This window comes from Nipponia nippon, unplaced genomic scaffold, assembly GCF_047370975.1.
Source record: "Nipponia nippon isolate SJK-2023a ecotype South Korea unplaced genomic scaffold, ASM4737097v1 scaffold_6, whole genome shotgun sequence".
Lineage (NCBI taxonomy): Eukaryota > Metazoa > Chordata > Aves > Pelecaniformes > Threskiornithidae > Nipponia > Nipponia nippon.
Window position 1 is genome coordinate 26,219,273 of NW_028262380.1, and position 26,150 is coordinate 26,245,422.

At 36.7% G+C, this 26,150-nt stretch overlaps 1 protein-coding gene across 2 annotated transcripts in view; it reads right to left on the reverse strand.

Annotated features, from left to right (window-relative positions):
* Positions 1-26,150, reverse strand: part of PDS5A (PDS5 cohesin associated factor A) — an 85,659-nt gene that overhangs the window by 6,368 nt on the left and 53,141 nt on the right. For both annotated transcript variants that reach the window (XM_087738167.1, XM_087738166.1), the window contains exons 13-30: positions 24,986-25,099; positions 24,250-24,331; positions 23,442-23,490; positions 23,181-23,320; positions 21,615-21,730; positions 20,747-20,852; positions 19,098-19,258; positions 16,265-16,388; positions 14,913-15,071; positions 14,595-14,663; positions 13,780-13,916; positions 12,931-13,054; positions 12,457-12,661; positions 11,815-11,929; positions 8,546-8,678; positions 7,782-7,901; positions 6,553-6,615; positions 1,120-1,265 (exon numbers count right to left, since the gene is read on the reverse strand). In XM_087738167.1, coding sequence (XP_087594293.1) covers positions 1,120-1,265; positions 6,553-6,615; positions 7,782-7,901; positions 8,546-8,678; positions 11,815-11,929; positions 12,457-12,661; positions 12,931-13,054; positions 13,780-13,916; positions 14,595-14,663; positions 14,913-15,071; positions 16,265-16,388; positions 19,098-19,258; positions 20,747-20,852; positions 21,615-21,730; positions 23,181-23,320; positions 23,442-23,490; positions 24,250-24,331; positions 24,986-25,099 — 2,163 coding nt within the window. The remainder of the gene's footprint in view (positions 1-1,119; positions 1,266-6,552; positions 6,616-7,781; positions 7,902-8,545; positions 8,679-11,814; positions 11,930-12,456; positions 12,662-12,930; positions 13,055-13,779; positions 13,917-14,594; positions 14,664-14,912; positions 15,072-16,264; positions 16,389-19,097; positions 19,259-20,746; positions 20,853-21,614; positions 21,731-23,180; positions 23,321-23,441; positions 23,491-24,249; positions 24,332-24,985; positions 25,100-26,150) is intronic.

Genomic DNA, 26,150 nt, shown 5'->3' on the forward strand with positions numbered 1-26,150 from the left:
AAATAAAAAAAACCAGTGCAGACAGGCTAAATTAGTTTAAAAAGTTGAATTTGCCTGAGTCCATACTTAGATTTTCTTTCCCAGAACTGGGAAAGGTCTGAAAGGGATTGGCTAGTCACTGAGCCAAATCCCTTATCATAGACACAATGCCATGTAATTCTTTTTGCAAACTTAAGACCAATGCTCTAAACAAGGCTGGGTTCTTTTTCCAGACAGAAAAAGCCGATACAGGCAAAGGTAGTAAAGACAAATAAAGACCAGCAATGCTCAAACTTCAAGTTCATTTACACAAACATACGAAAGCTTTAAAAAAAATAATCAAGATTATTACAGCGTATGTCATGCGCACTTATAGAAGAAATTCTGAACTGTTATGCTTCCCTTTGGCCTTATGAAGTGTTGTAACTAGAGTTGACTTTCTCTACTTTCTTTAACCCTTTATCTTAGCCAGTTAATCAATTCCAAAACAAATTAAACTATCTTAAAATTTGAAAGTGTAAACTGTTTCTCCAGATATATCACAAATTTAAAAATTCTGGATCCACATAAAAATAACACTTACTAGAAGAAAGACTGAATATTACAATCATATGTTGCATCTTTCCACTGAGATCCTGGTCCTCTTCAGCAAGCTCTTTTTAATTGTTCTGAATCTTAAATAGGTCACAATATTTCATCTACATCAAAAATGCTTCTTGTTACCAATCAGGATTAATCCTAATTTATACATCAAAAATGTGTGAGTTGCAAAATCTGTTTACTATTAATTATGGCTGGTCTCTTCAATTAATATATTTTCTGATGTAAAGGTATTATGAATATTAACCACCAAAATTTCAGACAGTATAGTGTCTCTTCTGTTGTATTATATGAAATTACAGGCAGGCCACACCTAAACACTGTACTGAATTTTTGTGTACTAAAAAACCCCAAAACAAAAAGCAAAGATGGAGATTTTACCTATAGAGAACTATTATATTTTTTAAAAATAGACAAAATAAAAAAACACTCTTCAAACACATAGGCACACACACCAAATCACCTCCTGTCCTAAAACATGCAAGCACACTGGAGAACATAAAGTAAAGAGTTGATGAGAGAGATTTCAAACTCCTGTACCTTGATCTGTTTCCTGCAGAAGAGCTCAGCTCAGAGTTTACACTGATATTGCTTCCAGTTTCTGATCCTGTAGTTCTAATATACGGTCTCCTTCCAGTTGCAGATAATGGTTTGTTTACTGTACCTAATACACCAGTTGGTTTTGGCTAGAAGAAAAAGTTCAAATCTTTAAAAATGGGAACCTCAGATACATATTTCATTTTTAAAATATTGAGTATTTTAAAATATTTTTTCTGGATTAACAGTCTCAATCACAATGCCATCAGTTTAGAGCTACAGATCTCACCTTTACTTAAAACCCACTGTCTATCGTACTTTTATTTCTTATAATTTAACAGCACTTCATCAATTGCCTTGCTCTCTCTCTCATGCTTTGAAAGGACAGCAGCTGGAGAAGTCTCAACTAATGCCAAAATGTTAGGTAATATTAGAGGACTGAAAGGATGTGGCAATATCCTTTCAGTCTCAACATGGTTGAGAGCCTCTGGGTAAGGATGAAGGGGAAAGCAAACAAAGCAGATGATGTTGTGGGAGTCTACTATCAACCACCCAGCCAGGACAACACCAATGAATTCTTCTTCAAGGAATTAAGGGATATCTCTAGATCGACTACCCTTGTCCTTACGGGTGATTTTAACTTCCCAGACATCAACTGGCAATATCATACAGCGGAGACAAACAGGTCCAGGAAATTTCTGAAGCATGTTGAAGATAACTTCTTGGTGCAGGTATTAAGGGAGCTGACTAAGAAACGTACCCTCCTAGATTTGTTGTTTGTAAACAGAGAGGGACTTGTGGGCGAAGTGGTGATTAGTGGCCGTCTTGGTCACGGTGACCATGAAGTAGTTGAGTTTCAAATTGTTGGCAATAGGAGAAAAACTGCCAGCAAAACTTCGACCCTGGATATAGGGAGAGCAGACTTTGGGCTGCTGAAGGAGCGAGTTAGTAAGGTCCCCTGGGAATCTGCTTTTGAAGGTATTGGGGTCCATGAACGCTGGTCACTTTTTAAGAGCCATCTCTTAAAAGCACAGGAGCAGCCAATTCCAAAGTGTAGAAAGTTAAGTAAGTGGGGCAGAAGGCTATCTTATCTTGGCTGAGCAGGAATCTTCTTCTAGAACTTAGGCGGAAAAGGAAAGTGTACGGACTTTGCAAGCAAGGACAGGAGACATGGGAGGACCAGAGAGATGCTGTTCACCACTGTAGGGAGAAAATTCATGCAGCCAAAGCTTGAGTTCAAGCTGGCTAGCACTGTGAAGGACAACAAAAAGGGCTTTTTAAAATATGTTAATAGTAAAAGGAGGACCACAGATAACATTGGGCCATTGCTTGAGGAGGTCAGTCACCTCACAAATAGGGATGTAGACAAAGCAGAGACATTTAATGCCACCTTTGCCTCTGTCTTCTACACTGATGATGGGCCCTGGGACCCCCAGAGCGCTGTGTTGGAAGACCATGACTGGGGGGATGATAAACTCCCAGCCAACCCTGACCTTGTTCAAGACTTGCTGCTCCCACTGGATGCGCATAAATCTATGGGGCCCAACGGGATTCATCCCAGGGTACTGAAAGAGCTGGCTGATGTCATTGCGGGACCTCTCTCCATTATTTTTCAACAGTCTTGGGAGTCTGGAGAGGTCCCACTCGACTAGAAGCTGGCAAATGTCCCAATTTTCAAGAAGGGTAAGAAGGAAGACCCTGGTGTAATTACAGGCCTGTCAGTCTCACTTCAGTGCCTGGTAAAATTATGGAGAAAGTTATTCTGGGAGTTATTGAAAAAACACTTGAGAGACAACGCAGTCATTGGCCATAGCCAGCACAGGTTCACAAGGGGAAAGTCCTGCTTAACCAACTTCATTTCCTTTTATGACAAGGCCACCCATCTAGCTGGCCAAGGAAAGCCAGTAGACGCAGTGGTTGTGGATTTTAGCAATACTTTTGATACTGTCTCTCACAATATACTTCTGGATAAACTGTCCAGCACACAGCTAGACAGGACCATAACACGCTGGATGAGCAATTGGCTGACGGGTCAGGCTTGAAGGGTTATAGTTAATAGGCTTACATCAGGCTGGCATCCAGTCACTGGTGGGGTTCCCCAAGGCTCAATTTTAGGGCCAGTGCTCTTTAATGTTTTTATAAGACGCAGGAGTCAAGTGTACCTTAAGTAAGTTTGCCGATGACAGTAAAATAGGAGGAGCTGTGGAATCCCTCAAGGGTAGAGAGGCCTTACAGACAGATCTGGATAGAGAGCTAGACAATCACCAACTGTATGAAATTTATCAAGAGCAAGTGCCTCATTCTCCACCTGGGACAGGGTAATCCTGGTTATACATACAAACTGGGGGACAAGAGGCTGGAGAGCAGCCCCATGGAAAGAGATGTGGGGGGCTGGGTTGATGGCAAGTTGAGTATGAGTCAACAGTGTGCCCTGGCAGCCAAGTGCAGCCCCACCTCGAGTACTGTGTGCAGTTTTGGGTGCCTCAATATAAGAAGGACATGGAACTATTACAGAGCATCCAGAGGAGGGCGACCAAGATGGTGAAAGACCTTGAGGACAAAACTTGCGAGGAGTGTCTGAGGTCACTTGGTTTGCACAGCTTAGAGAAGAGAAGGCTGGGGGGTGACCTCATCACAGTCTACAACTTCCTCAAGGTGCGCAGTGGATGGGGAGTGCTGATGATCTCTCTCTGGTGACCAGCGATAGGACATGAGGAAATGTTATGAAGCTGTGTCAGGGGAAGTTCAGATTGGACATTAGGAAAAGGTTCTTCACGGAGAGGGTGGTCGCTCACTGGAACAGACTCCCTGGGGAAGCGGTCACGGCACCAAGCCTGTCAAGAGTTTAAGGAGCATCTGGACGACGCTCTTGGTCATATGGTTTAGTTTTAGGTAGTCCTGCGAGGAGCAGGGAGTTGGACTTGATGACCGTTATGAGTCCCTTCCAACTTGAGATATTCTGATTCTAATATCCTCTATTTGCAAATCAAAGCACCTCTGGGAAAGGCTTTCCAAAATGTGACGCAGAATTACGTTCACTGCAACAGCAGGAAATGTGTACACTTCTGTCATACAGAAAGCTAGTGTAAAAGTATTTAACACCATCTATCTATTCTGGGGTTCTCCGATACAGTGATGGTATTTTAGATCTTGCTATGGCTGGTGTCTGTTGACTGATTTGGTCAGGCTGGGTATGCAGCAGGAAGTTTTTTATTTTGTCTCTGGAGAGGAGTCAAGGAAGTTTTCATAACTGGCATGTCACATTCTTCATGTACTTTTACATTTCCTCAGAGACCAAGTTAATTTATTAAGACATTCCAACAAGAAAAAGTAATTCCCATGTGTGGAAGTTATGAGGGAGCAGGCAGGAGAGAGATGCCACAGATGCTGGAAAACATTTGGCTAGCAAAAAAAGCAAGTGATCTCTGTAGAAAAGGCCTGTTACTGAGCACGTGTTCAGTAGCTGCATCATTTAGTGCTAATACTGCATAACATTTACTTAAACATATTATTCTTATAATGTTTTATTTGCTCTATTTACTGACTATTTTATAAAAAGTAGGAAGCATTCGGCACAGCTAATAGGAGAGAGAAAAATGTTTAAGAGACAAGAAAGCACTCCTGCACAACCAGCAGGTTGCAAACTTCTGGCACCTACTGCCTAAGAGGTTGTGAAGGCAGAACATCAGGAGGTTCAAAACCAGAGCAGAGACATTTGGGAACAAGGCCATAAGCAGATATCAAAATCAACAGGCACAGATGCAGAGTCTAGCATCCCATTATAAAAATTATGAATGCTGGGGGAGTAAGAAGGGGAATGTACTGCAGAAAGCAGCTAGACTTGCACGCTCTCCCTAATCATGTTGTATTGGTCCCTCTGGAAAAACAATACCAGGCCAAAACGACCATTGGTCTGAGTCAGTGGGGTATCCTTACACGTCTGTGTTTTCTGAAATGGAAGTAGGCAGAAAAAGAAGCACCTGCTTCTGTATTCTATTAGAGCATGGAATAAATATTTGTTTTCCCAGAACACTGCAAATTACCTAAATAATACTAGCTTGGTATGGGACATTCCTCCCCCCCCAAATCTAACTCTGTTTTAACAGAACGCAGGAGAGGAGCCTTTCTTATACCAGTAAGATTTGTTTAGTTAAGACACAGCTTTAGTCTACCTTGCTGAACGCCTTATCAAAAAAGAAATGTAGTAAGCTTAGACAGCCAACTAAACTTGCTTCAAATTCATTTATATTTGAATGTTGTCAAAGGTGAAACAATTACAGCACTAGACAGATACCTCCTTCTGATGATATTTAAAGCACCAGTCTGGTACTGGCTGCTGCGAAAGAAGGTGGTCTTCTGTCTGCCTTTTCCCTTCCTGACGTAACTCCAACCCAGCTCACTGAGTAGCATCCAGGCTGGTGTCACAGGGTGAAAATGAAGCAAGGAGAGGCAGGATTCTGCCAACTGAGCAAACCTCACCCGCATGAACTACTCTGATAACGGAAACTTTTTGTATAAATGAAAAAATCAGTGTGAGAAGAAGGAATTTCAAGCCTTTTAATTTAAGGCTATTTACGGAGTGATCGTTTGTCTCTTACAATGAACAATTACCACAAAGTTCTGCTCTAACTGAAGACTTTAGAAACTAATGCAGTAACAGAACATGAAAATCAATACACACACATGAAATTTATATTAAAACCACTCTTGTCAAGATTTTTACACTCTTGTCAAGATTTTTATATTTTACGGGTTAGCAAGCATTCTTTCACTAAGCTCAATAAAAAAAAAAAAAAAGGCTAGTTTTTTTGAGTTAGAATAAAAAGCATTTCAACATAATTTAACCAGAACCTAGGAAGGACAGTTTCAGAATCCCAAGAAAGGACAGCTGATGGTAAAAGGTGTAAAAATAGGTTCTGTTTTTGTTGTTGTGTTGTTTTTTTTTTTGTGGTGCATCCCTGCCCCTGTCAAAAGACTTGGTGTTATCTCTCCCCTGTGAAGGTATCAGCCCAATTATATCTGAAATAAAATGAGACATTCAAAAGGGTGTAGACATTTGCAGTTGAACATAACAGCATCAACAGCTATATTAAAAATACTAAGATTGAAAATTTAAGACCTCCAATGCTAGTGGTGTCACAATTCAGTATGTGCATCATAACTTTATGTCACGCTTATTTGAATAATGGAAAAACCTGTGGTTATGTGAAAAGCTGTAGTTAATCAAGAATCTATGCCTCAGTGCACAGGTAACAATCTTGGTGTTGGGTACTCACCAGGTAGTATGTTAAAGGCATTAATTATGGCATCAAATAAAAAAATCACAAATTATTGTACACAAACTCTTAATACAATTTTTAAATTACAGCAGTCCAGGACATTTTAAAAAAATCAAAAGTAATATTCAAAGAACTGTAACTTGTCAAAATACAGTACCTTTCCTGTCAAAAGAAGAACCCTTGTCTCTTCTGAAATGTAATTCCTGTCATTGCAGAAATCCTGTACACACACACACACAAAAAAAAAAAAAAGTTTGTGTGATCTCTCAATCTTGCCGTTGTTTTTTTTAGATATACATGATTGACTTCTCAAATTAGACGCTACTATCAAGGGCTACAGATATTGCACACCATGCAACTTGCTGACAAATTAATCAATCTAATAAAGACAGGTCAAACTAGTATTTTGGAGGAGATTTGTAGCAAGCATTACTGAATGACAGTATGCCATACTTGAAGTTGGGATTAACATTCTTTCTTCTTGAATGACATGAATCATTTGAAGTGAAGCAAAACTGTGCTCCCTATTTTTTCACTTGCATCTTTTTAATGGGAAGTCCAAAGAAAGGAAAAGAAGTGCTGTTTTCTCTAACAAGTTGAAAGTTGCTACCTTTGTAAACTGTACTCAGAGTGACAAAGACCAAAACACTAAATTTGAATGCAGGTAGCTACCACACACACCAGCTTCCTCTCACCATGGCACCTGCCATTTCACAATTAAATAAGCAAACTAAATTTTGCTTAAACAGACTCTGGAAAGGCTGTTAATTAACAGTCTAAGACACTGAAAAATGTGAAATGTATTCTTCAGTACAACCAAAACATCAGCTCTGGTCCAGAGAATTACTTTGGTTCCACTCACACTTTTTAGAAGTATGCCTCTTAAAGAACAGTAGTACTATTGCTGACAGTACAGCTGTACCCACCAAGACTATTACTAGGCAATAAGAGGACCAACTTGTACAGCGAGCTCATTAGCCAAACAGCTACTGACAGATATAAACATACCACGGATAACATAAAAAAATGTTTCCTCTTTCTTTTTAGTCTGCTTTGCATCCTAATTCAGATATACAGTCAGAATATACATATATCCTCATATATTCAGATGCACTTGTAAAACACTTTAATGAAATGATTTAGCAATACATGCTAACATATCAATATTTATTCTAATTAGCTCTCACCTGGTTACAAACATTTCTGGCACACATTCATAAGACATAGCTAGCACAGGATACAGCCAATGTTAAAAAATTTAATTGCTGACGATAATATATGCGTTTTCCCCCCTCATGATATTATGTTATGGAAATAACCAGCTCTCAGTTATAAAAATCAAAGTATTTCCCCTTATTACTTCAGAAATTAAATTAACAAATTTACCTTTTCAGGTTGTGTAAAAAATTTGGTTGGCAATACAGGGTCCTTCGGTGAATCTGCATTGCACAAAGCACTTTTGCTGTTGATTACACATAGTGCTACATCACATACTGTATAAAGTTTCTGAAGAAAAAAAGAGAAGTATGCTTTAGGAATTACTTACTGTTTTTACAGTGTACAGAGAATGTAGTTCTTTAAGAAGTTTAATCTATGTGTTAAAATAACCACCACTAAGGATATTTTGTAATTACATCATTAACCATACTGTTGGCTCTTCAAACACATACAGAAGTCCCCATTTTTCATATGATACTATTTAATAAAAAGTAGTAGTACTTTACAGGCCTATGTTGTACAATAGAAGCTCTTGCTCAATCAAGTCACCATAAATGGCTTCTCATCTCTGCTAGAAACTAACAGGTTTAACAGTAGCCATATAATACAGTATTTCCTCCCCAAACACCAGAAGATACTTATGTCAGGAAACTAGGCAGTAGGAGTTAAAATAAGGCAGGCAGGCAGTAACAGAAATATTTAACAAATTTTGTTTATTAACTTCATTAGGTATTGTGTGCTGGATAAGGTCAGCAAGGTTCTGAAAGAATGAGATTAACAACATATAAACAATGCTCGCAATTAGCACTCTCTCTAAAAGACCACAAAAACATCTACGCTAATGCTTTCAGATTTCCTGCAAATCCTGTTCATCAACTGCTTGTGAAACCCACAGCCCACCACCCAGCACTTATCTGAATTGCATTTCTTACTTCATTGGCCTTTGGCTCATCAGGAGACTGAGCATCTCGGGTAAGCTTGATGTTTTCTGCCATCTTTTTCATGAAGGCATGGCTATTGTTCTCATTCTTTGTCATTAAAACTTCAAGCATGAACCACAGGCACCTAAAAAGCCATAAAACCACAAGCAATTACATTCCAACTTTTACACTGCAGCTCCCACATGTAGCAATGTCTTAAAAATTTTTGTCAGCTGTACTAGCTTTTTCTTAAGAAACCACAATCAATTTGAAGATGATATAAACAGATAACGTCATCCGAGGGTGTAAATAGAGTCTAGACCTTTAACACACAGAGTCTTAATCGTACTCTTCAGAATAGATCTGCCAAATTATTGTGCTTCTCTATTATATCTGTAAACACTGCCCAAGCACTCAATTTTTTTATCTTCCAAATATGAATAGAAGCAAGAATTCTGGTGCTACCATCATCTAGATGAAATTCCATAATCACTACCTTGGGCTACGTCTATGTTCGTATCAACAATGTACCATGACCACACTCAAAACAGGCTTAAACAAATCACACTGCTGCTAGACTGTTACCCACACTACGTGGTTTAATACTGGAATTCAAGTAGGAGAGAAGATCCAAAACGGAGCAGGTCAGATTCTTGCTAATGCTCCATATGGGAGGAAAATACATCCTTACAGAGAGACACAATGAATTAGCTTTCCCAGTTTTCTTTCTTTAAATCTAGTTTATTTATAGGGAGAACCCATTATATTTTGACTAAAAGTTTGTTTTAAGAATTTTTCAACTATGATATAAAGCATAACTGGTCCATCCATGCTATCATTTGCTATCAAGCTTCAGAGCTGCATGTGGCTAGAGGGTCAACAACAGTCATAATATAGTAAAATAATACTTAGTTGGGAAAGACATATGGGTGAGTCCGAGAAACGCAGACTTTGCCAGTAGCTAATTTAATTCCGAAGCTCTGGAAAAGAGATTACCTTGTTGAAAGAGGCTAATAAAAAAAAAACTAGAAAAACAGGATGACTGAACATTAGAATTCCCTGTCCGCAAAAGCCCCAATCTTCTTAACTGATAGAAATTAAAGATTGTAATGCAAGAGATGAAGAAACAGTTCTCTCAGAAACTCAAAGAGGGTTGTGCTCCATCAACACCCTTAAATAGTTATCTGGTGTTCAAATAAAATAAGACATCTATATTCTGACTTGTATCCAAGAGCTACAAAGGCTATAAGTAAATAGATGTGTTAAATACCTTTACATCCATCTATTCACTATTCTCAAGAACATAAATAGGATGAATACAGGACCGATAATGTACCACACTGACCCAGCTTCTCCAAAACCCTGTGTTGTCCAAAGATTACTATTGAGGACAAATTTTACGCTGGTAATTCCAGTTAACACATGACAACTTCAATAGCTTGATTTCCTCACTAAGTCAACAAATTAAATAAATCATTATCAACCCTGAACAAGACCTTTCCAGAACAACAGTGGGATTTCATGTAAAAAAATATGTACCTAGAAGAACACAGTCACATAAAGTTCGTTCATTCTCTGTATCCCTTTTAGTATTTTTGGAATATGAATTCAGAAGAAAAAGACACTGTCTCAAGACAAAGAAGAAACTCAAAACATGCCTCTGGACGACAAGCTTAAAAAACTTCATCAGAAAAAATATCACAGATTATGGTTAAGGAACTTGCTAAGCATGTATTTACTTTACATGACTATTTAGGCCACGTAAAATCAAAATGAACTAGGGAGACAACTACAAAACACATTGCCAGTCTACTTTTCCAAGTTTGCAAGCATCTATGTTACAACTTTAAAGTGAACGCTATGACTCTCAGAACTCTTGAAAGAAATACTGTATTACATTATATGAGAAAAATGTTTTGCATTTATCTCAGGAGACTCTTCAGAGAAGTATTCCTGCCAAAATTCCTGTACAGAGTATTTCTTTGTTTGGAGCAGTCCTCTCCGGCTTGTTCAGCCAGCCTGTGACAAACATGAGGGAGGAAATTTGACAACAAAGGAGAGCTAAACAAGGGGTGTCCAAAAAAGCTCTGTGCACTAGAAAGCACTTCTCAGAGAAAGTATTAACTCAACAACTGCGAATCAGAACTTGTTCCATGCATTTTGGATAAAGTACATGCTGGAGAGTGCTTTCAGATGTTGCCAGGAACAGGGAGTCCTGGGACAAAATGTAGACTTGATGATTAGGTAAGAAATCTTCACTGACTTCAGGTTCTGACCAGGCATGAGTCAACTAACTCAGAAATCAGAACAAATTCAGTTTTTCATTTAAAGAAAGAATCAGACTTGGACTCTCACAAGTGAAGGTGCAAAAAGAATTAAGATGTAAACTGGTCTCTTTGTGCCAAGAATGAACTGCTTTTCTGATGATGTATATTGTAGTATATGGTTATACATGCCTTTGTAATACCAAACAACATAGGTCACAGTTCCACCAAAAATAAATACAAGAAAGAAACAAAACACTAAAACCAAAGCCGGGGTGGGGGTGGGGGGGGAACAGACGATGTTTTAAAAATTTTTAAAAAAGTGTTAACATTTAACTATTTTTTAAAATTCATTACAAGACATAAAGGAATACAAAAGTCATGCTTAAGGTACGAAAGATTATTTGAGGCATACAACGTGTCAAACTGGAAACAGTACAGAACGAGCTTCTGTATGACAGGCTTGTGTACAATAATCTGGGCTGAATACTTTAAGAAGCACTAAGCCTGCACTGCAGATGTATAGTGCAAATGATAAGTCAAGCAGCAAACTTAGCATGAATTCTAGTAGGTTTGCATGGGAGAGGGAGTTTCCAGTGAAGCAGGACTCTGACCCAGCATCAGTGGCATTACATTTTCAAGTTTTGGAGAAGCTCTCTATTTTCTAAGTTCCAAAATATTTGAACCGACATTACTTGGCATCTCTTAAGTGTGTTAGGAAATTCTACACATATTCCTAGGCACAAATACAAGAATCTAAAAATCATTACTTCACTTTAAAAGAAGCCTAGACAACTCACTAATTTGGTATACTATGGTGTGACCTACAGGCTACCATTTGGGCTTTCAGAATATACTGCTAAGCAGTTGTTGATGCCTTCTTCCCTTGGTTAAAGCGTTACACATTTCCAAGATTACTGTTTTGCAAAATAAAACAAGAGTTCCTTTTCCTAATTATTTTTTTCCAAGCATAGAAAAACTAGCAGCATAACAATTCTAGAATCATTTGACACTTACTCTTTGACATCACGAAGCTGATCAACATCCTGAGGTTTTGTGAAATCTGGATCATGTGCCAGTAAGTGAATCATATATGGTACCACGTATTCAGGCAGCAAGGATAGCAATTTTTCTACAATAACAAAAAAAAAAAAAAAAAAAATCACAAATAACCTCTGTATTACACACACACACATCCAACACAAGAAACACTTTTACAAAGTATTAATTTTCAAATATGAAATGTAAAATTTCAACTTGCATTTTTTTCCTGCAAATTTTAATTTTAATGATTCATTAAAAGTAAATGAACGAGTTTTACTACTACAAAACTACATGGTCTTACTTCAGGAAGATGATCATAAAGCCTAAAATATGAGAAAACAAGGTTTTATTTTTTGAGTAAAACAACTACCACAATAACAGCATTGTATTTTACATGTATAATTCTCAGCAATGTACAGAGAAGTATTTTATGGTTTATGCTAATGCTAAACTAAGTAAATTTGGATTTGAATGTGTCTAATATAAAGATGAGGAAACAAATTAAAACTTATCCAGTGTTCCTTTACAAAAGCAATTTGCTTAAGTTTTAATGATTACTCCTTCCAGTTTAGTATTTGACTGTTGTATTCTTAACAATTTTACTGAAATACTAACCGTTAGCCATAGGATTCTGCTTAATATATTCTCTTCGTATACTGATGTTTTTGAGCAAGCACTGTCTGGCATGTGCTCTTCTCTCTTTCACAGGGTCTTTGGCACACAAAGCAAAGATTGCCATATATTCCAAAGGGAGCAGTAATTTCACAAGTGCCTTATGCAGTTTCTGGGCAAATATCTGCCTCACTTGGTAGCACTCATCCTACAGCAACATAAAACATAAGAGTGCAACCATAAAAATCCTGGTCTTGGAGAAAAAAAATAAAAAAGCGCATTTAAGGTGGAATTATGAGGAGACATTTTAAAAATATCAACAGATGCAGGACAACAAATATTTGAAGTTTCAAGAACTCTTTTGAAAGCTGCAGTGAGGAATAGAAAATACTCAGTGTAGCAGCAACAAAAGCTCAGATGTAAGGACCCTGAACTCAATTAATTAAGATTCACTTCAATTCAAATGCAGTTACTTACATTAATGACAAGTGCACAGAGCTGGAACTGTTCTGGGGTAATTATTTCATGGTAACAGGGTTCCTGTGCAAGCTTCATTATTGCACTACCAGCAGCTAATCGCAGTCGAGACATATCCGATTTACTATACAAACATGAGAGAAAAAAAAGAAAACAAAACACAACTCTCCACAACTATCCTTAAATTACTTGCATGTCACGATTTCTTCTTTTTACAAGATCAATGAGCAATTAAGGTTTTTCTCAGTCAGATCAGATCACAGTTCTATAGCTTCAGATCAAACTAAATTAACACAACCACATTTGTGAAAATAAGGGGCTCTGCTTTCCCCACAAAAAACTTAATTCCAGTAAAATAGTGAAATGAGAAGAGTCAAGTTTCTTGTTTTCATATCAATGTCTAAATGAAAGCAACACTTCTGCCACAGATTTTCTCTTTCCTTCCTTCATCCTCAGAATGAAGATGAGGTGCAAAGTTACCTCATTGTTGGAATGAAGAAGCTCCGCCCGGTATCACGCAAATTCTAAGTGTGTTAAGTCTCATCACTCAATTGTTTTCAAAGACACTCCTGCAGGTCTTCTACTCTCTAGAATGTCTTTTACTATCAAGATATCTACAGGGTTCTGAGTTAAGATTACTAGTAAATTACAAGAAAGAGGGATTATCAAGCATATTTTTATACTTGCCATTCCACTCCTAAAATTAAAACTCCAATCAGATCTGTTTTTTATCATCCCATTAGCCAACACTGTGCTCAACTTAAAATTCTAAAAAAGCTCCAAAAGAATTAATATTCTTTGAAATTCTACAACACAATTGATGGAAGCCTGAAAGGAACAAAATCTGACCTGATTCGTTTCTGTTCTGTCAAGTCTCCTTCACTGACGAGCATAGCTGATAATAACCGGAGCGTGGAATTTGCGGATTTTGACTGGTTGTTTTTCATACCCAACAGCCAGCGTACCAGAAGTTTAATTGCTTGCACCTATCAAACATGAACAAATAAACAACGAACTTGCTTCCTAAAGTTGAAAAGGCACTAAAACCTACTGCTGTCAAGCTGAAATTTCCATAGACTCCTATTTATTAGAGCCGATGTCTTTTTAAAGGAACAGAATGAAGCAGTAAATATTTACAGAGTGAAGAAGGAAGTAGCAGTCTTTGTGACATCATGACATTTCAACTATGGTTCAGTGTCTTCTCACAAGTGCATCTAGAGGATGCAGGATACTTGCTACATGATTAAAAATAAGAGCAACTAGATAAACATTTCTAGAAATGGCCATAATTAGATTCATGATAAATAGCCTATAAAGATGAATGAATAAAATTCACCAAGGTCTCAATTTATTTCAAGTCTGCTTACAGTCAGTAAAGCCAAATTACCTTTCTTGTAAGTAAAACTAAAACTTTTGCATCTCTTCATTTTCTCAACATTCAGCATAATTAATATCGGTAAGTGAAGACATCAAAATGCATGGTTTCTACCAGTTCTATAACTGTGTGTATAATCCACAAAACCTCTAGAACACTGCATATTCTAAGGAGACTAATACAAAAGTACTCAAAGGGATTTATTCTAATATTCTCCACTGCACAACTTGGAAAAAAGTGAATTTTTAATCTCAAATATACACATTATTATTGACAGCAGATCATTCACCTTTGCTAGTACTTCTGGAGAAACTTCTTCATCTGGAGACCACAATTTTCCATTTTTCTCACCTGTTGACTACAGACATTCATGTAAGTTTAAGAACTGGTTCAACCCATACAGAAAGTATAGAGGTAAAAATGGAAAAAAAAGTCACGGACTAAGCTTTCTTTCACACAAAGAGCTTTTATAATGCAATATCACTGTACTAGCCATTTATAGAACATTCCTTTACTGACTCATTTAACAAAAAAAAGCTCTATTCCCCACAGAGTTAATAACAGGCACACAGAATAGTAAGAACTTACCAAAAAAAGAAAATCTTACCCTGTCATTCATTAGGAGATCTTTCACAATGAAATTTGCAACAACAGATTTCATTGGAGAAGCAAACTGGTCTGGAGCCAACATAGAAATATGACCCAATGAGACTAACGGAGTTATAAGTTGTTCTGGTACATCAGCATTCAAACTTCTACTAAGAGGCTGAGGAAGGGGGGGAAAAAAAAAAAAAAAAAAAATCAGAATTCAACTACAGATAAGTAAGTTAGCATGCCTAATTTATTTTACTGCTGGAATGCTGATGAGTTTCACAGTTTTTCCATATGAACTAATAAGGTTAGCAAATCAAAATGGAGAAAGAATGTGATTTCCTAATTAACAGAGTAACCAAAAATCTCACATGAGATAAGGGCAAAATGAATGTTGCATTCTCTTCCTGTTTTAATGGTGAAACACATTCAAACCTGAGAGATATGGAAAAACCTCTGACTCATTTCTATTCAGGAGTTGTGAAAACCTGAGTCCTAACTGCAAATGGCAGAAAATAATAGCAGGTAAAAAAACCTTGGAAACCACCAGGGACATTTCTATCAAGCAATCAGTATTTCCCTTCCAGGTAACAGTTGCCAGGATAATTCTGTGCTGCTGTATCACTCAGCACACTCACATGGTATTCTGGTATTAGCAAGGGAACGTGCACTCTGACAGAAGTCCAAGCAGAGATCAAACTCAGTAAGCTTAATTCAAAGCTTTTCACACTTCTGAATTATGCATAGGTTCAAAGACAGCCAAGATTAAGAACCTAAGCTATTTTACAAGTGCAGATTAATAATGTTATTATTTAAGAGATTACAGTGAAAAGTAATAACCTCTCTGCTCTGTATAAGGTGACTTTTTGCTTTATAACTTGTCTAAGCAAGCAGTAAGCGACCAGTAAGTTAAAGTCTGAGCTTACAGTCAAGTAGTTATTCTGCACTATCTTCCTCAGTGAGAAAGTGCTCTATGTGCAAAGACCTTAAAGCATGGTAATTTAATACAGTTTGAAAGTAGAGGATGTTATCTCTCATTTAGTATCTGCTAAATGTGTCCCATGAGATTTTGTGTGGATCATTCTAGCATATTTAGTTTATTTCCCCCTAACTTTTCCCATGCAGACAAAAAAGAGTACCTTATCTATCAGACACCAGAATATTACAAAATCATGACTGTAAGAAACAAACATTAATAATTTGCTATTGTAAAATTAATGACTTATCTTGACTACCATGCACCTGTAGGCTTGCTGACCTCACAAATTGTTATCTGTTAATAAACAGTATGAATTAAATTAATGCTAATTACTAGTATCAATTAAGAAGAACAGAAACAAATCTTAAAAACAAAAAAGCAAGACATACCTCAAAGATCTGTGCAAGTTGCACTTCTTTATTTGAAAATATGGCATGTATACAGTGAACAGCTTGTTTTGCCTGATGAGGAGTGCCTCTTTTTGCTTTCTGATGCAAAATCGGAATTAGTGTTCTGTGAACATTAAACAAAATACTTCAAAATGCAATTTGCAATCTACAAAAAAAAAAAAAGCTCTTCACCTATACAAGTCTATCCTTACAGTCTTATAAATCAAGCATTCCTTTGAAGTCTGTTCAGGAAAGATCATAATCATAAAGTGAAAAGCAGGATGGAATTGTATTTAGTAATATTTGTTGAACATCTGACTGTACACAGTTAAGCAGAAAAAAGCCCACAGGGAAAAAACAAACATGAAAGAAAATAATGATCAAAATAAGGCTGTTTAGGAAGCCAAATATAAGGTGGGGGTAACCTGACAGGTTCAGCTAGGGTAAACTCCTGGGCTTGTTATCAAAGCTTGGAAGCGACAGAGCTGAAGAAAATTTATTAAATAACCATTAAACATTAGTGTGCTTATAGGCCTTTACTACTTTAACTTTGGTCTTTAATCGCTATGTATACTCAAGTGAACAACCGCTTTGGTCTGAGCTTTTACATTTGAGTCCCCTGAAATCCATCTGCTGATCAGAGGCCACCGAAGGAAAGAGCGGGGCAGAAGCTGCTCCAGAGACCAGGCTGAGGCTGCTCAGGCTGTTCGGCTCCACTCCTGAGAGAGTGCTGGCAGGCAGGCCTGTCCCCTGAGAGGTCATCCTCTGAGACACTAACTCATGAGGTTTACCATGCAACTCACCCAGCAGCTGACACGAGAAAACAAAATTGCCTAGAAAGCATCTGACACACAAACATCTAAAAAAAATAATCTCGCTTTCTTGAAAGGCTCGGTAACAATACAGCATTCAGTACATGGATTATTTAGCACGCAGCCTTCACTGACCCACTCTACATAATCAGAATCAGCAACAAGAGATAAACAAAGAGCTTGCAGCGTTGAAAGAATTAAGTCTCAAACATTTTCCTCAAAAACCACATAAAAACAACAGACCCCTAGAAAAATGTTAACAGTATCCTGAAGTAGGAGAACGTCTCTTCTCAAACCTGCTAAGATTCCACAAGTTGGATTACATAAGAACCAAAATAGCAAAGAATTCAGTAAAACCCACAGCTAAAATAAGCTTCAATGCCTAACGTACAGTTTTCACAGTGTAAGTACATGCACATTAAAGGGCTTTTGCCAAGCAACGGTACATCAGTTACAAACCATACCTCATCACACCCCAACTGACATAAATCTGCAAAAGGTGAAACCCGACACGTTTACATGCACCTTTACATGTTCCCACCTACAAGTTTAGACGTGGTCCACAGGCTCTCTTTGGGCATGGCCAATGCTTCCATCAGACTCGAGAGTCATGTGGCAATCCTTGCCCATGAACTAGGACACAAACCTAGTCGTTTCCCACACGAGGAAGAACTTGGGCTACTGCTGATGAACACTACTTCAACAGACAGCAGGCAGCCTGTTCACATGAGCGGTTTTAAAAAAAACAGGTCACTTGAAGCAAACTATCTTGCTGATTATATCAAATCTTTCATTTATGATAAAGATTTCTGAATATATGAAATCTGGAACATCTACTTGTCCTCAGACTTCTTTTTCTTTGCGTCAGTGTAAACACTGACATGGTTTTGGCTTTCAGAATGTTAACTTGACTTGCCGACCATGCCAAAGGCTAGACCTCCATTTTGACAGTGATATTTTTAAGTTATTTGAGACTGCCCAGACTATACTTCAGCAATACCTGGCTAAGGCACGAAGCCAAAAGAAACATCAGCAATACCAGCTCCTTTGACAGTTTGTTTTTTTTTTTTTGTTTGGTTTTTTTTGTTTGTTTGTTTGGTTTTGGTATTTTTTTTTTAGTCTTGACTAAACTCCAGTAGGGAACTACAGACCATTGGGACTATACTGGGAACTATACTGACAATGGGGATTGCTGGGCTTTTCATTCTCTTCACCCCTACAAATGTCTTAAAAGGTGTCTCATATATGCAGTTTTAACATTTTTCTTTTGCCCAAAATCTTATTAAAATCCATCAGAATTGCTGAGGTTACATCTTCAATTCACTGAGAATTTAAGGTGTACATTGGTAGGCATCTTTAGCATGGTAATACCCAAGATGCTATTTCAACATATGAGAACTTGAAACCTGTGCTTTATAATCTGGATTAGTTAGTTACTAACAGGCTAATTTTAAGGTTTTAGATGTTACCCACAAGGTTTTAAATAGTAGATTATGCAGCTATAATCAGCAGTTAAAGCATGAATTGCATAATGACGACTTATAGACAGCCAATTATTCTTTGTTGGAAATTCATGCCTGCTTGTGGATCTTGTTTTCCAACTTGTTTCATAACAAACAGAGCTGTTAACCATCAGGGATTATATTTTCGTTCCTTACAAAGATAGCAAAATTGTGTGAAGGACAGATATGAGTAGAAATGATGCCAAGGAATTACATGTTCTCTGTATTTCTGCTGTTGCTTATTTTGTAACCTGGGAAACATGCTACACGCTGGTTTTAATGTGTCTATTATAAGAAGATTTTTAAGAAGTACCTAACATCTTCAATGAATACACAAAAATTGCGAGAATGCAGAATTTAAAAATGAAGAGACAGAAAGGTAGTGAAGGAATACACAATGATGGAAGAGATGTTCATATTTACAAGACTATGAAGTAATTTTAGAGGCAACATATTGAATAAACTATCAAGAGGCAAAATTCCAGGTATGAAAAGCAGCATGTAAAGAAATACACTCACGATCTTATCTGTGGCAGGTCTGTTTCTATTTTGTGACCCGTGTTTCTGAAAATCTGTATGGCTGCCTCAGCTACCTTATCATCTTCCATCCTGAGGCACTGCAGCAGAGACTCATAGGTCTCTGCAGAGTGGAACGAGGTAGGATGTGTAAAGGACAGAACCTGCAGATACACATGAAAAGAAAGGTATATTTATTCACGGTAAATGAATCATCAGAAAAACAAAAATTATGGCTGTTCATGAGCACTACCATCAACATAAATAGCTATTACATATCTCATATGAGATTATTACATTCAATAACTGCATTTTGGAGAAGGTGATATAAGCATTTTGAAATAAATTCATTTATGCTTTGCTCTTCAGGTCCTCCCCTCCTCCAAATATTTTATAAGATACTACGTTATTTGAATATGTAAACTTATTTATTAAAATGAACACTTATTCAAGAGTAATCATTTATATTCCAATCTATTTAAGAATGCTTTTTTTCAACTTAATTTAACTGAACTGAAATCTTAATTTCTCCAGAATCTATAGTCCGTGAGCAGAAGAGAAATCAAGAAGGTTAAGATATCTACAAACAAAACATAGATTACTGTCCTTTTAATCTAAAGCTAATGAAATAGAACACATTCTGTTAAATAGGAGAAACGTCAAATAAGAAACTAAGCATGCAGAGATTTAAGGCAGGGCAAGAGAGAACAAAAGGTTATCACAAAGCAAAACTACATTAAGTATAATAACGTTCAGATAACATACGGTAGGGAGAACAATGAAAAGCTGCATGTATTTTGTGTATTCTTTGCATTTATCTTATCTTGGTTTCTTCAATCAGAGTTGCCTACTTGCGTGAGTATCAATGTGCGAAATACCATTCTCAAAGATATCCACGTCACAGCAACAAAATCTTCAACCCCGGCAGATTTCTTTTCTGAGCTACATTAGCTAACAGACATTACTTCCTTGTGTACTTCTGTATAACTATTTCTACCATGGTCTGCATTACCATATTTGGTGCGATGTCTCCATAAACTCCATGTCGTTCATTCACACTTCTGAGAAGTCTCACTTTAATTATGTAACCTTCCCCTCCATTCCCTCCTATGCTTTATACTACACTTTGTAACATATCGAAAACAAAGTCTCATTAGCAAACTGCCAAATCCACCACAGATGTTTTCCAGATATTTCAAATCCTTCTTTCTCCCCCAGCCATTTCTCAACACCACTGAGAGCACAATCCCCCACCCCCTTTTTTTTCCCTCTACATAACTTGGCTCAAGTTTATTGCTTGCTTTCCTTCCAGTATCATACAGGCCCCAAAGAACATGCCTCTCCTAATTTCCTCATTTCTCTTCCTCTCACTTTACCTCTGCACCTTCTTCTATATGACTTCCCTAAGCTGAAACCAATTTCTGCTTTAATGTGTGCATTTCAACTCTTGGCACCCTTTTCAAAAGATACTTCTTCCAAAAAAAACATCTCTTTCATTATTCTTTTCTCAAGTGAGTATTAATAACCACTTTCATACATTGAAAAAGTAATTAGCTAAATATTAACTATTAAAACCATGCTAACATTAAACTGTTAGTCATACAACTTTTGTCCCTTCCATTACAAACTATAGCTGCATTAATGTAAATTACCTTGAGAAGTTCAAGTCCTGCACGAATAGCAGTATCAGGACTTACACCCTCCTCTTCATCATCAGCTGTCCCCTCTATGGATTTATTCATTAGTTTTACTAGTGCACTGAAATAAGAGATACAAAAAGAAAAAAGCAAATGAATGTGACAATGTACAATGTTAAAGGCTGGAGATATCAGCAAGATTACTTACTTTTGACAATAAATAAAGGGAAGGCAATAGCCCTTTGGGGGGGGGTGTTGTGCTGTTTGGTTTTTGGTTTTAGATTTTGGTGTTTTTTTGATTTTTTTTTTAATCAAGCTATTCCATTATTCCCTTTCCTTCTGACTTAGCTTTCTGTAAAATTAATTCTTTAGGAGAAAAAAAAAACCAAAAACAAAACAACCAAACCCACCATGTTGGCAGTATTCAGATCAACACATAGTTGCATGAGTTTCAGAATGTAATTAGGTTGCCAGACAAGTCTCAAAAGAAATCCAAACATTCTCTTACACAATCCCACAAAAGCTAATTAATTCAACTGCTATATAAGAAGACTGTGTTGCAGTTAACTACGTGAAAATCATGATCATCATTTTCACCTTAAGCCCCACAAATAGCAGTTTCACTGGGGACAACTACTGTATTTTTAAAAATCATTTGCAGACAGCACTGCAAAGAAGTAGAAGAAACAAAAAATCAAATTGCATTCTCTAGGCTGCTGGAAATGAAGACACCTACATAGGAGGTTTTTTTTTAAAAAAAGCATATTTACTGTTAGGACAGACTAATCTAGATCCCAGAAACATCTATCTTTTTTTTTTGTTGTTGTGTCATTTAAATTATCTTTATAATCGTTCATGAGACAGCATGATCTTTCAAACTTACCTAATGGCTTCTGAGTCAATATGTACAGGGGCAATTCTTTCCAAAAGAAATTTGACCATTTCCAGAAAAGGATTTGTTGGCTGCTTAGGATTTGCAAGTTTCCGGGCTATCTCTCTCTACAAGAATGTTAGACACAAACGAGTTATACTCATTTTACTTACTTCTTAAGCATGTTGAATAAGCTAAATATAGCCACTTCTTTTAACCACAGAGATTGTCTATATAATCAGTGAAACGTACTTTAGGGGGGGCTGCTGTTATCTCCAAATCTATCTTTATCCCATTATATTGAAAGCACACATACTTTACCGAACTATTTAAATGCAAGATGCATTTAGGTTTCTAGTGAGAGTTCTTCAGAGATTCTTATGGAATTGCAGGCCAGATCCAAAACTGTATGAAGGGAGAGCTAGGTGCAATGTAGATGGAATTTAAATATCTATGTTGACAAGAGTAATCCATAAATCTGCTGTATGTGTGAGATTTCATAAGCAACAATGAAAAAAATGCACTAAAAGCTACGCTACTGCAGATGTGCAAGAAGCACTGCACTACCTTGTCTACAACAGATGTTCAGACTCTATGCACTTGCCTATGAATGTTTTGGATCCAAAAATCTGTTTTTCCCCTCTGAATGCCCCAAATGTCAAGAACATTAAATTCAGCTGCACAGCCAGCAGAAGGTGGATAAGATATTTTTTGTTTTGAACAGAAGTCTAAAAACCTCTCAAAGAAATGACTTCTTGACCTTCCTTCTCCTAAAGTGTTGGATGCTGCAGACCCTACAAACTAGGAAATTGTTCTAACTCTTATGCTAAAATATCTTCAGGCAGTGGGAAGAAACCTTCCTCTTGACATCGCATCACTGCATTCCCAAAGTGCAAAATTTACTAGTTTAGAAGGAGACATACTCTGTTCCCTTCCCTGGACAATTTCAGAGCCATCAGACAAAACCCAAGAAGCCTATGTTTGTTTGTTGATGCTCTCTGTTGTGATTTCTGTCAATGAAATTGCTTCCTTTATTTTGGGACCATAATGGAAAAAAAAAAAGAAAAAAAAAAATCTGTGATTGTTGGCACAATCCGTAAATCTCTGGAAAAGTCCAATTTAATATTAAGGTGTGTATTTTCATCAAAGAGGTTAAACAGATGAGAGAAAGACTGATCTCAAAATAGCGTTCTAGGAAGAAAAAGAAATTAACAATATGCAGATGGTATAATATTTGGCTTGCTGGTACTCAGAAGTTTCACCAGTGTCAGAAGACAGTTTAGGAACCTTACCATAAGAGCGACATTTGAAATAAAATATTTTAAAAAATTAAACTAGTCTTTTAGTCTTTGTGCTTGATGCTCATAATCCCAGGAAGTAATAAAGTTAATGTTTTCTTAGGAAGCAAGATGATGATCACAAATTATATTTTCCATAACCTCTACAGGTTAACCAAAAAGGTATTTTATGAAAATTGGAAATATATAAAAATAATGTTAAGGTACCAAAAGAGACCACTAACTCTGAACAACTGTTTTAAGCACCAATATTTAAGGCATAAGTTTTCCACTTCCTTACCACACAGACATCTGCCTGTTTACAAGAACATGTAGGGCTAATTAACAGTTCAAGCTGGGACCGAAGTTTCTCATCATCACCCAGAACCTGATTGAATTTCTTCACAAAATCTTGTGCTTTTCCAGGATCGGGAAGGTTTTCTGTATGATTAAACACAATTTAACGTAAGATAAATTTGCCACTTCAGCATGCCCAAGATTCACAGAAATACAATTTCCATGAATGCTGTAATAACAGTTTATAGAACTTATTAACACTTACTTGCTATGGTCATCAGCTTTCCAAACATGGCAGCACTGTTTGCTTCTGACTGAGGACAACAGCAAAAACAAAGAACCAAATCAGCGATATCTCCTTTATAAAATATACCTTTAAGCTGATCTGTTAGTTCTTCTGCAGCACTTCATCCTACTCTGGAATCTTATGTTTTATGGTTTTGTTTTAAGAATAAACACTAGAATAGTAGAACAGTATCATTAGCAGCTGCTACACACAGAAAAAGGGGGAAAAAAAAAATCTTCCTGCAGTATCAAAGAACTGCAAAAATTCACTAAGTCACATAACAGATCAAAATCAATTGTTGGTAAAAGACCCCACAAAACCCCCGAACAAAACAACTCCTCCAACCCCACCCCCGCATCAAGCCCCTTCTATTTAAAGTTTCTGGTAGTTTGAACATAAGTAAAATTCCAGTATAAATACTTAAAAACTTTTTCAAACAAACAAATCATTGCTTTATTTTACAACATATTCCACTCTCAAAATATGTTATAAAATCAGAAACAAAAAAACATATGTCAAAAGCAAACAAAAACTTGGAAAAATTTTTTTTAAACTTTTTCCAGAGTTATTGACCAGTAATATAAAATAATGGTAAACATAAGGAGCCTATACACCTTTAAGCATTACTGAAAGTATCTTTACTTAATAAGAATGGAACATTGTGTATATATATATAGAAATCAACAGAATAATAAAGTCACACTGAACAAATAATATATCAAAAAAACCCCCGTAAATTAGTCTAACAGGTCCATTGGATAAAGTATTAATATTTTCAAAACCGTACAGTGGGCTGCTTATGCAAGTCTAGTAATTCTCGTACGTGACTCCTTAGCATGTTCTGGCACTTCCACATCTCATTCAGTGCTCTGCAAAAATGCAAAACCAGAAAAGAAAAGCTTACCAATTTGCTCATGACCAGAACAAGCTGGATGTAGTAGTAAACAAGATTGATGGATTATTTATTTATCTTACAAGTGTAACATCTGCTAGGTACAAGCAAAACCTACCAAGTATTAAAAATAACCATTCCGAACAAGGTAGAACTGATTTTTTCTTTTTACAGAACATCACCTCTCTTATTATTCTACTTGGAACAATTTCACATATGCAGGACAGCCACGGTATGTCTTACAACCACCCAGATTATCTTGAAAATAACATTTTCAACATAAAAAACAGGCCACTATCAACCAGAATTCAGTTATAGATATCTTCATCATGGACCCTAATATAGAGCAAATCTAGAAGTCATTACTTGCGCATTTTTAACTCTGCATTGTTTTCATTGAATGAAAACGAGTAGATAAAACCACTCTTCTCAAACATCAAGGTATCTTTTAGTCCAAAGGACATTGTAGAGTGTGTATATGAAAGGGAAATGTTTTGAAATACTACTTGCAAATAACGCTAAGCATCAGTTACTTACATTTTTATTTAAATCCTGATAATACAAGTAAGATTATATAGATCTTAGAAAAGCCTGAGAAAGCAAGTATTTGCTGCATACAAATGAAACTCACTTGACAGCATTTGGATCCAAGCTAGCATACAAATAGTACAAGCACTTCATTCGCTCTTCCGTTTCCAAATTGTGTGGAACAAGATACTGAGCAAAGATTTTTTCTACCAGTAATCTGCAGGAAAAGAAGAGATAAAAACTACATTTCCAAAAGTGGTGATACCTTTCAGACAAGCTGAAAGAACAAGAAATATAGGAAGTCATTGAAACTAGATTTTTGAACAGAGAAGAAAAAAAAGTAATAGTCTTTTTCTCATCTGTAAAGATCCCTTCCACTGCTGATAGAAAGATTAGCAAGAACTGCTTCTTGAGAGCTTTTCCATGTTCTTTCATTTTCACCTCTAAGAGCGAATAATTGTTTTATTTGTCACCATCCAAATTCTCCTTTTTCTTTAGGCTCTGAGAATCTCCCTTTCTTCACTCTCATACATAAGAGAAAGGGATACAGACAGTAAAAAGCCCAAATAAATGAGAAAGAATACAAGAATATAACTCGAGAGGGAGGAAAAGTAAAAAACTTAAGTATCCTTGAGGGAAAGGTTAAGATAAAACTGTAGTATTTGGGAAAAAAGGCAAAACATTTGAAAGTACTCATTATTCTAATATAGAAGCTAAAAATCAGCATTAAAAAGGTGGAGACAAAGGAACACCAAAACATAGACGACAAAAGAAGCAAAAGGGAAACTAAGCGAGAGCAAACCAAACCAGCAAATTATATCTTTTTTTAAAAACAATAATACATATTTAAGGATTTACATAAAATACAAAACTTGAACTACAAAATATGACTGCACAGTTCATCTAATTATAGCCCCCCCCCCCCCCCCATGAAAGAACATTCAGACATTAATTTAATCCATAGCAATGAGAGCTGCACACAATGTTCAGCTACACAATTTGATATTTATGGACAAATATTTTGTGTGTTTGAATTTATGAACTTTTTCACTCTGATTCCTAGTAAATACTCTGGGAGTGCCTTGTACAAAGAGCACAGAAGGCAGTGCAGGTCAAAGAAAATTCCAAGAGACATGATGGCAAGGCAAAGGAATGAAAGGATGATCATGAATATGGATACAACTACCTCAAGGCACCCCGTTAACATTGAAGAAAAGTTGGCTTTCTCCCTTTAAACGTACATTTTACTACTGATGACTCAAAGAACT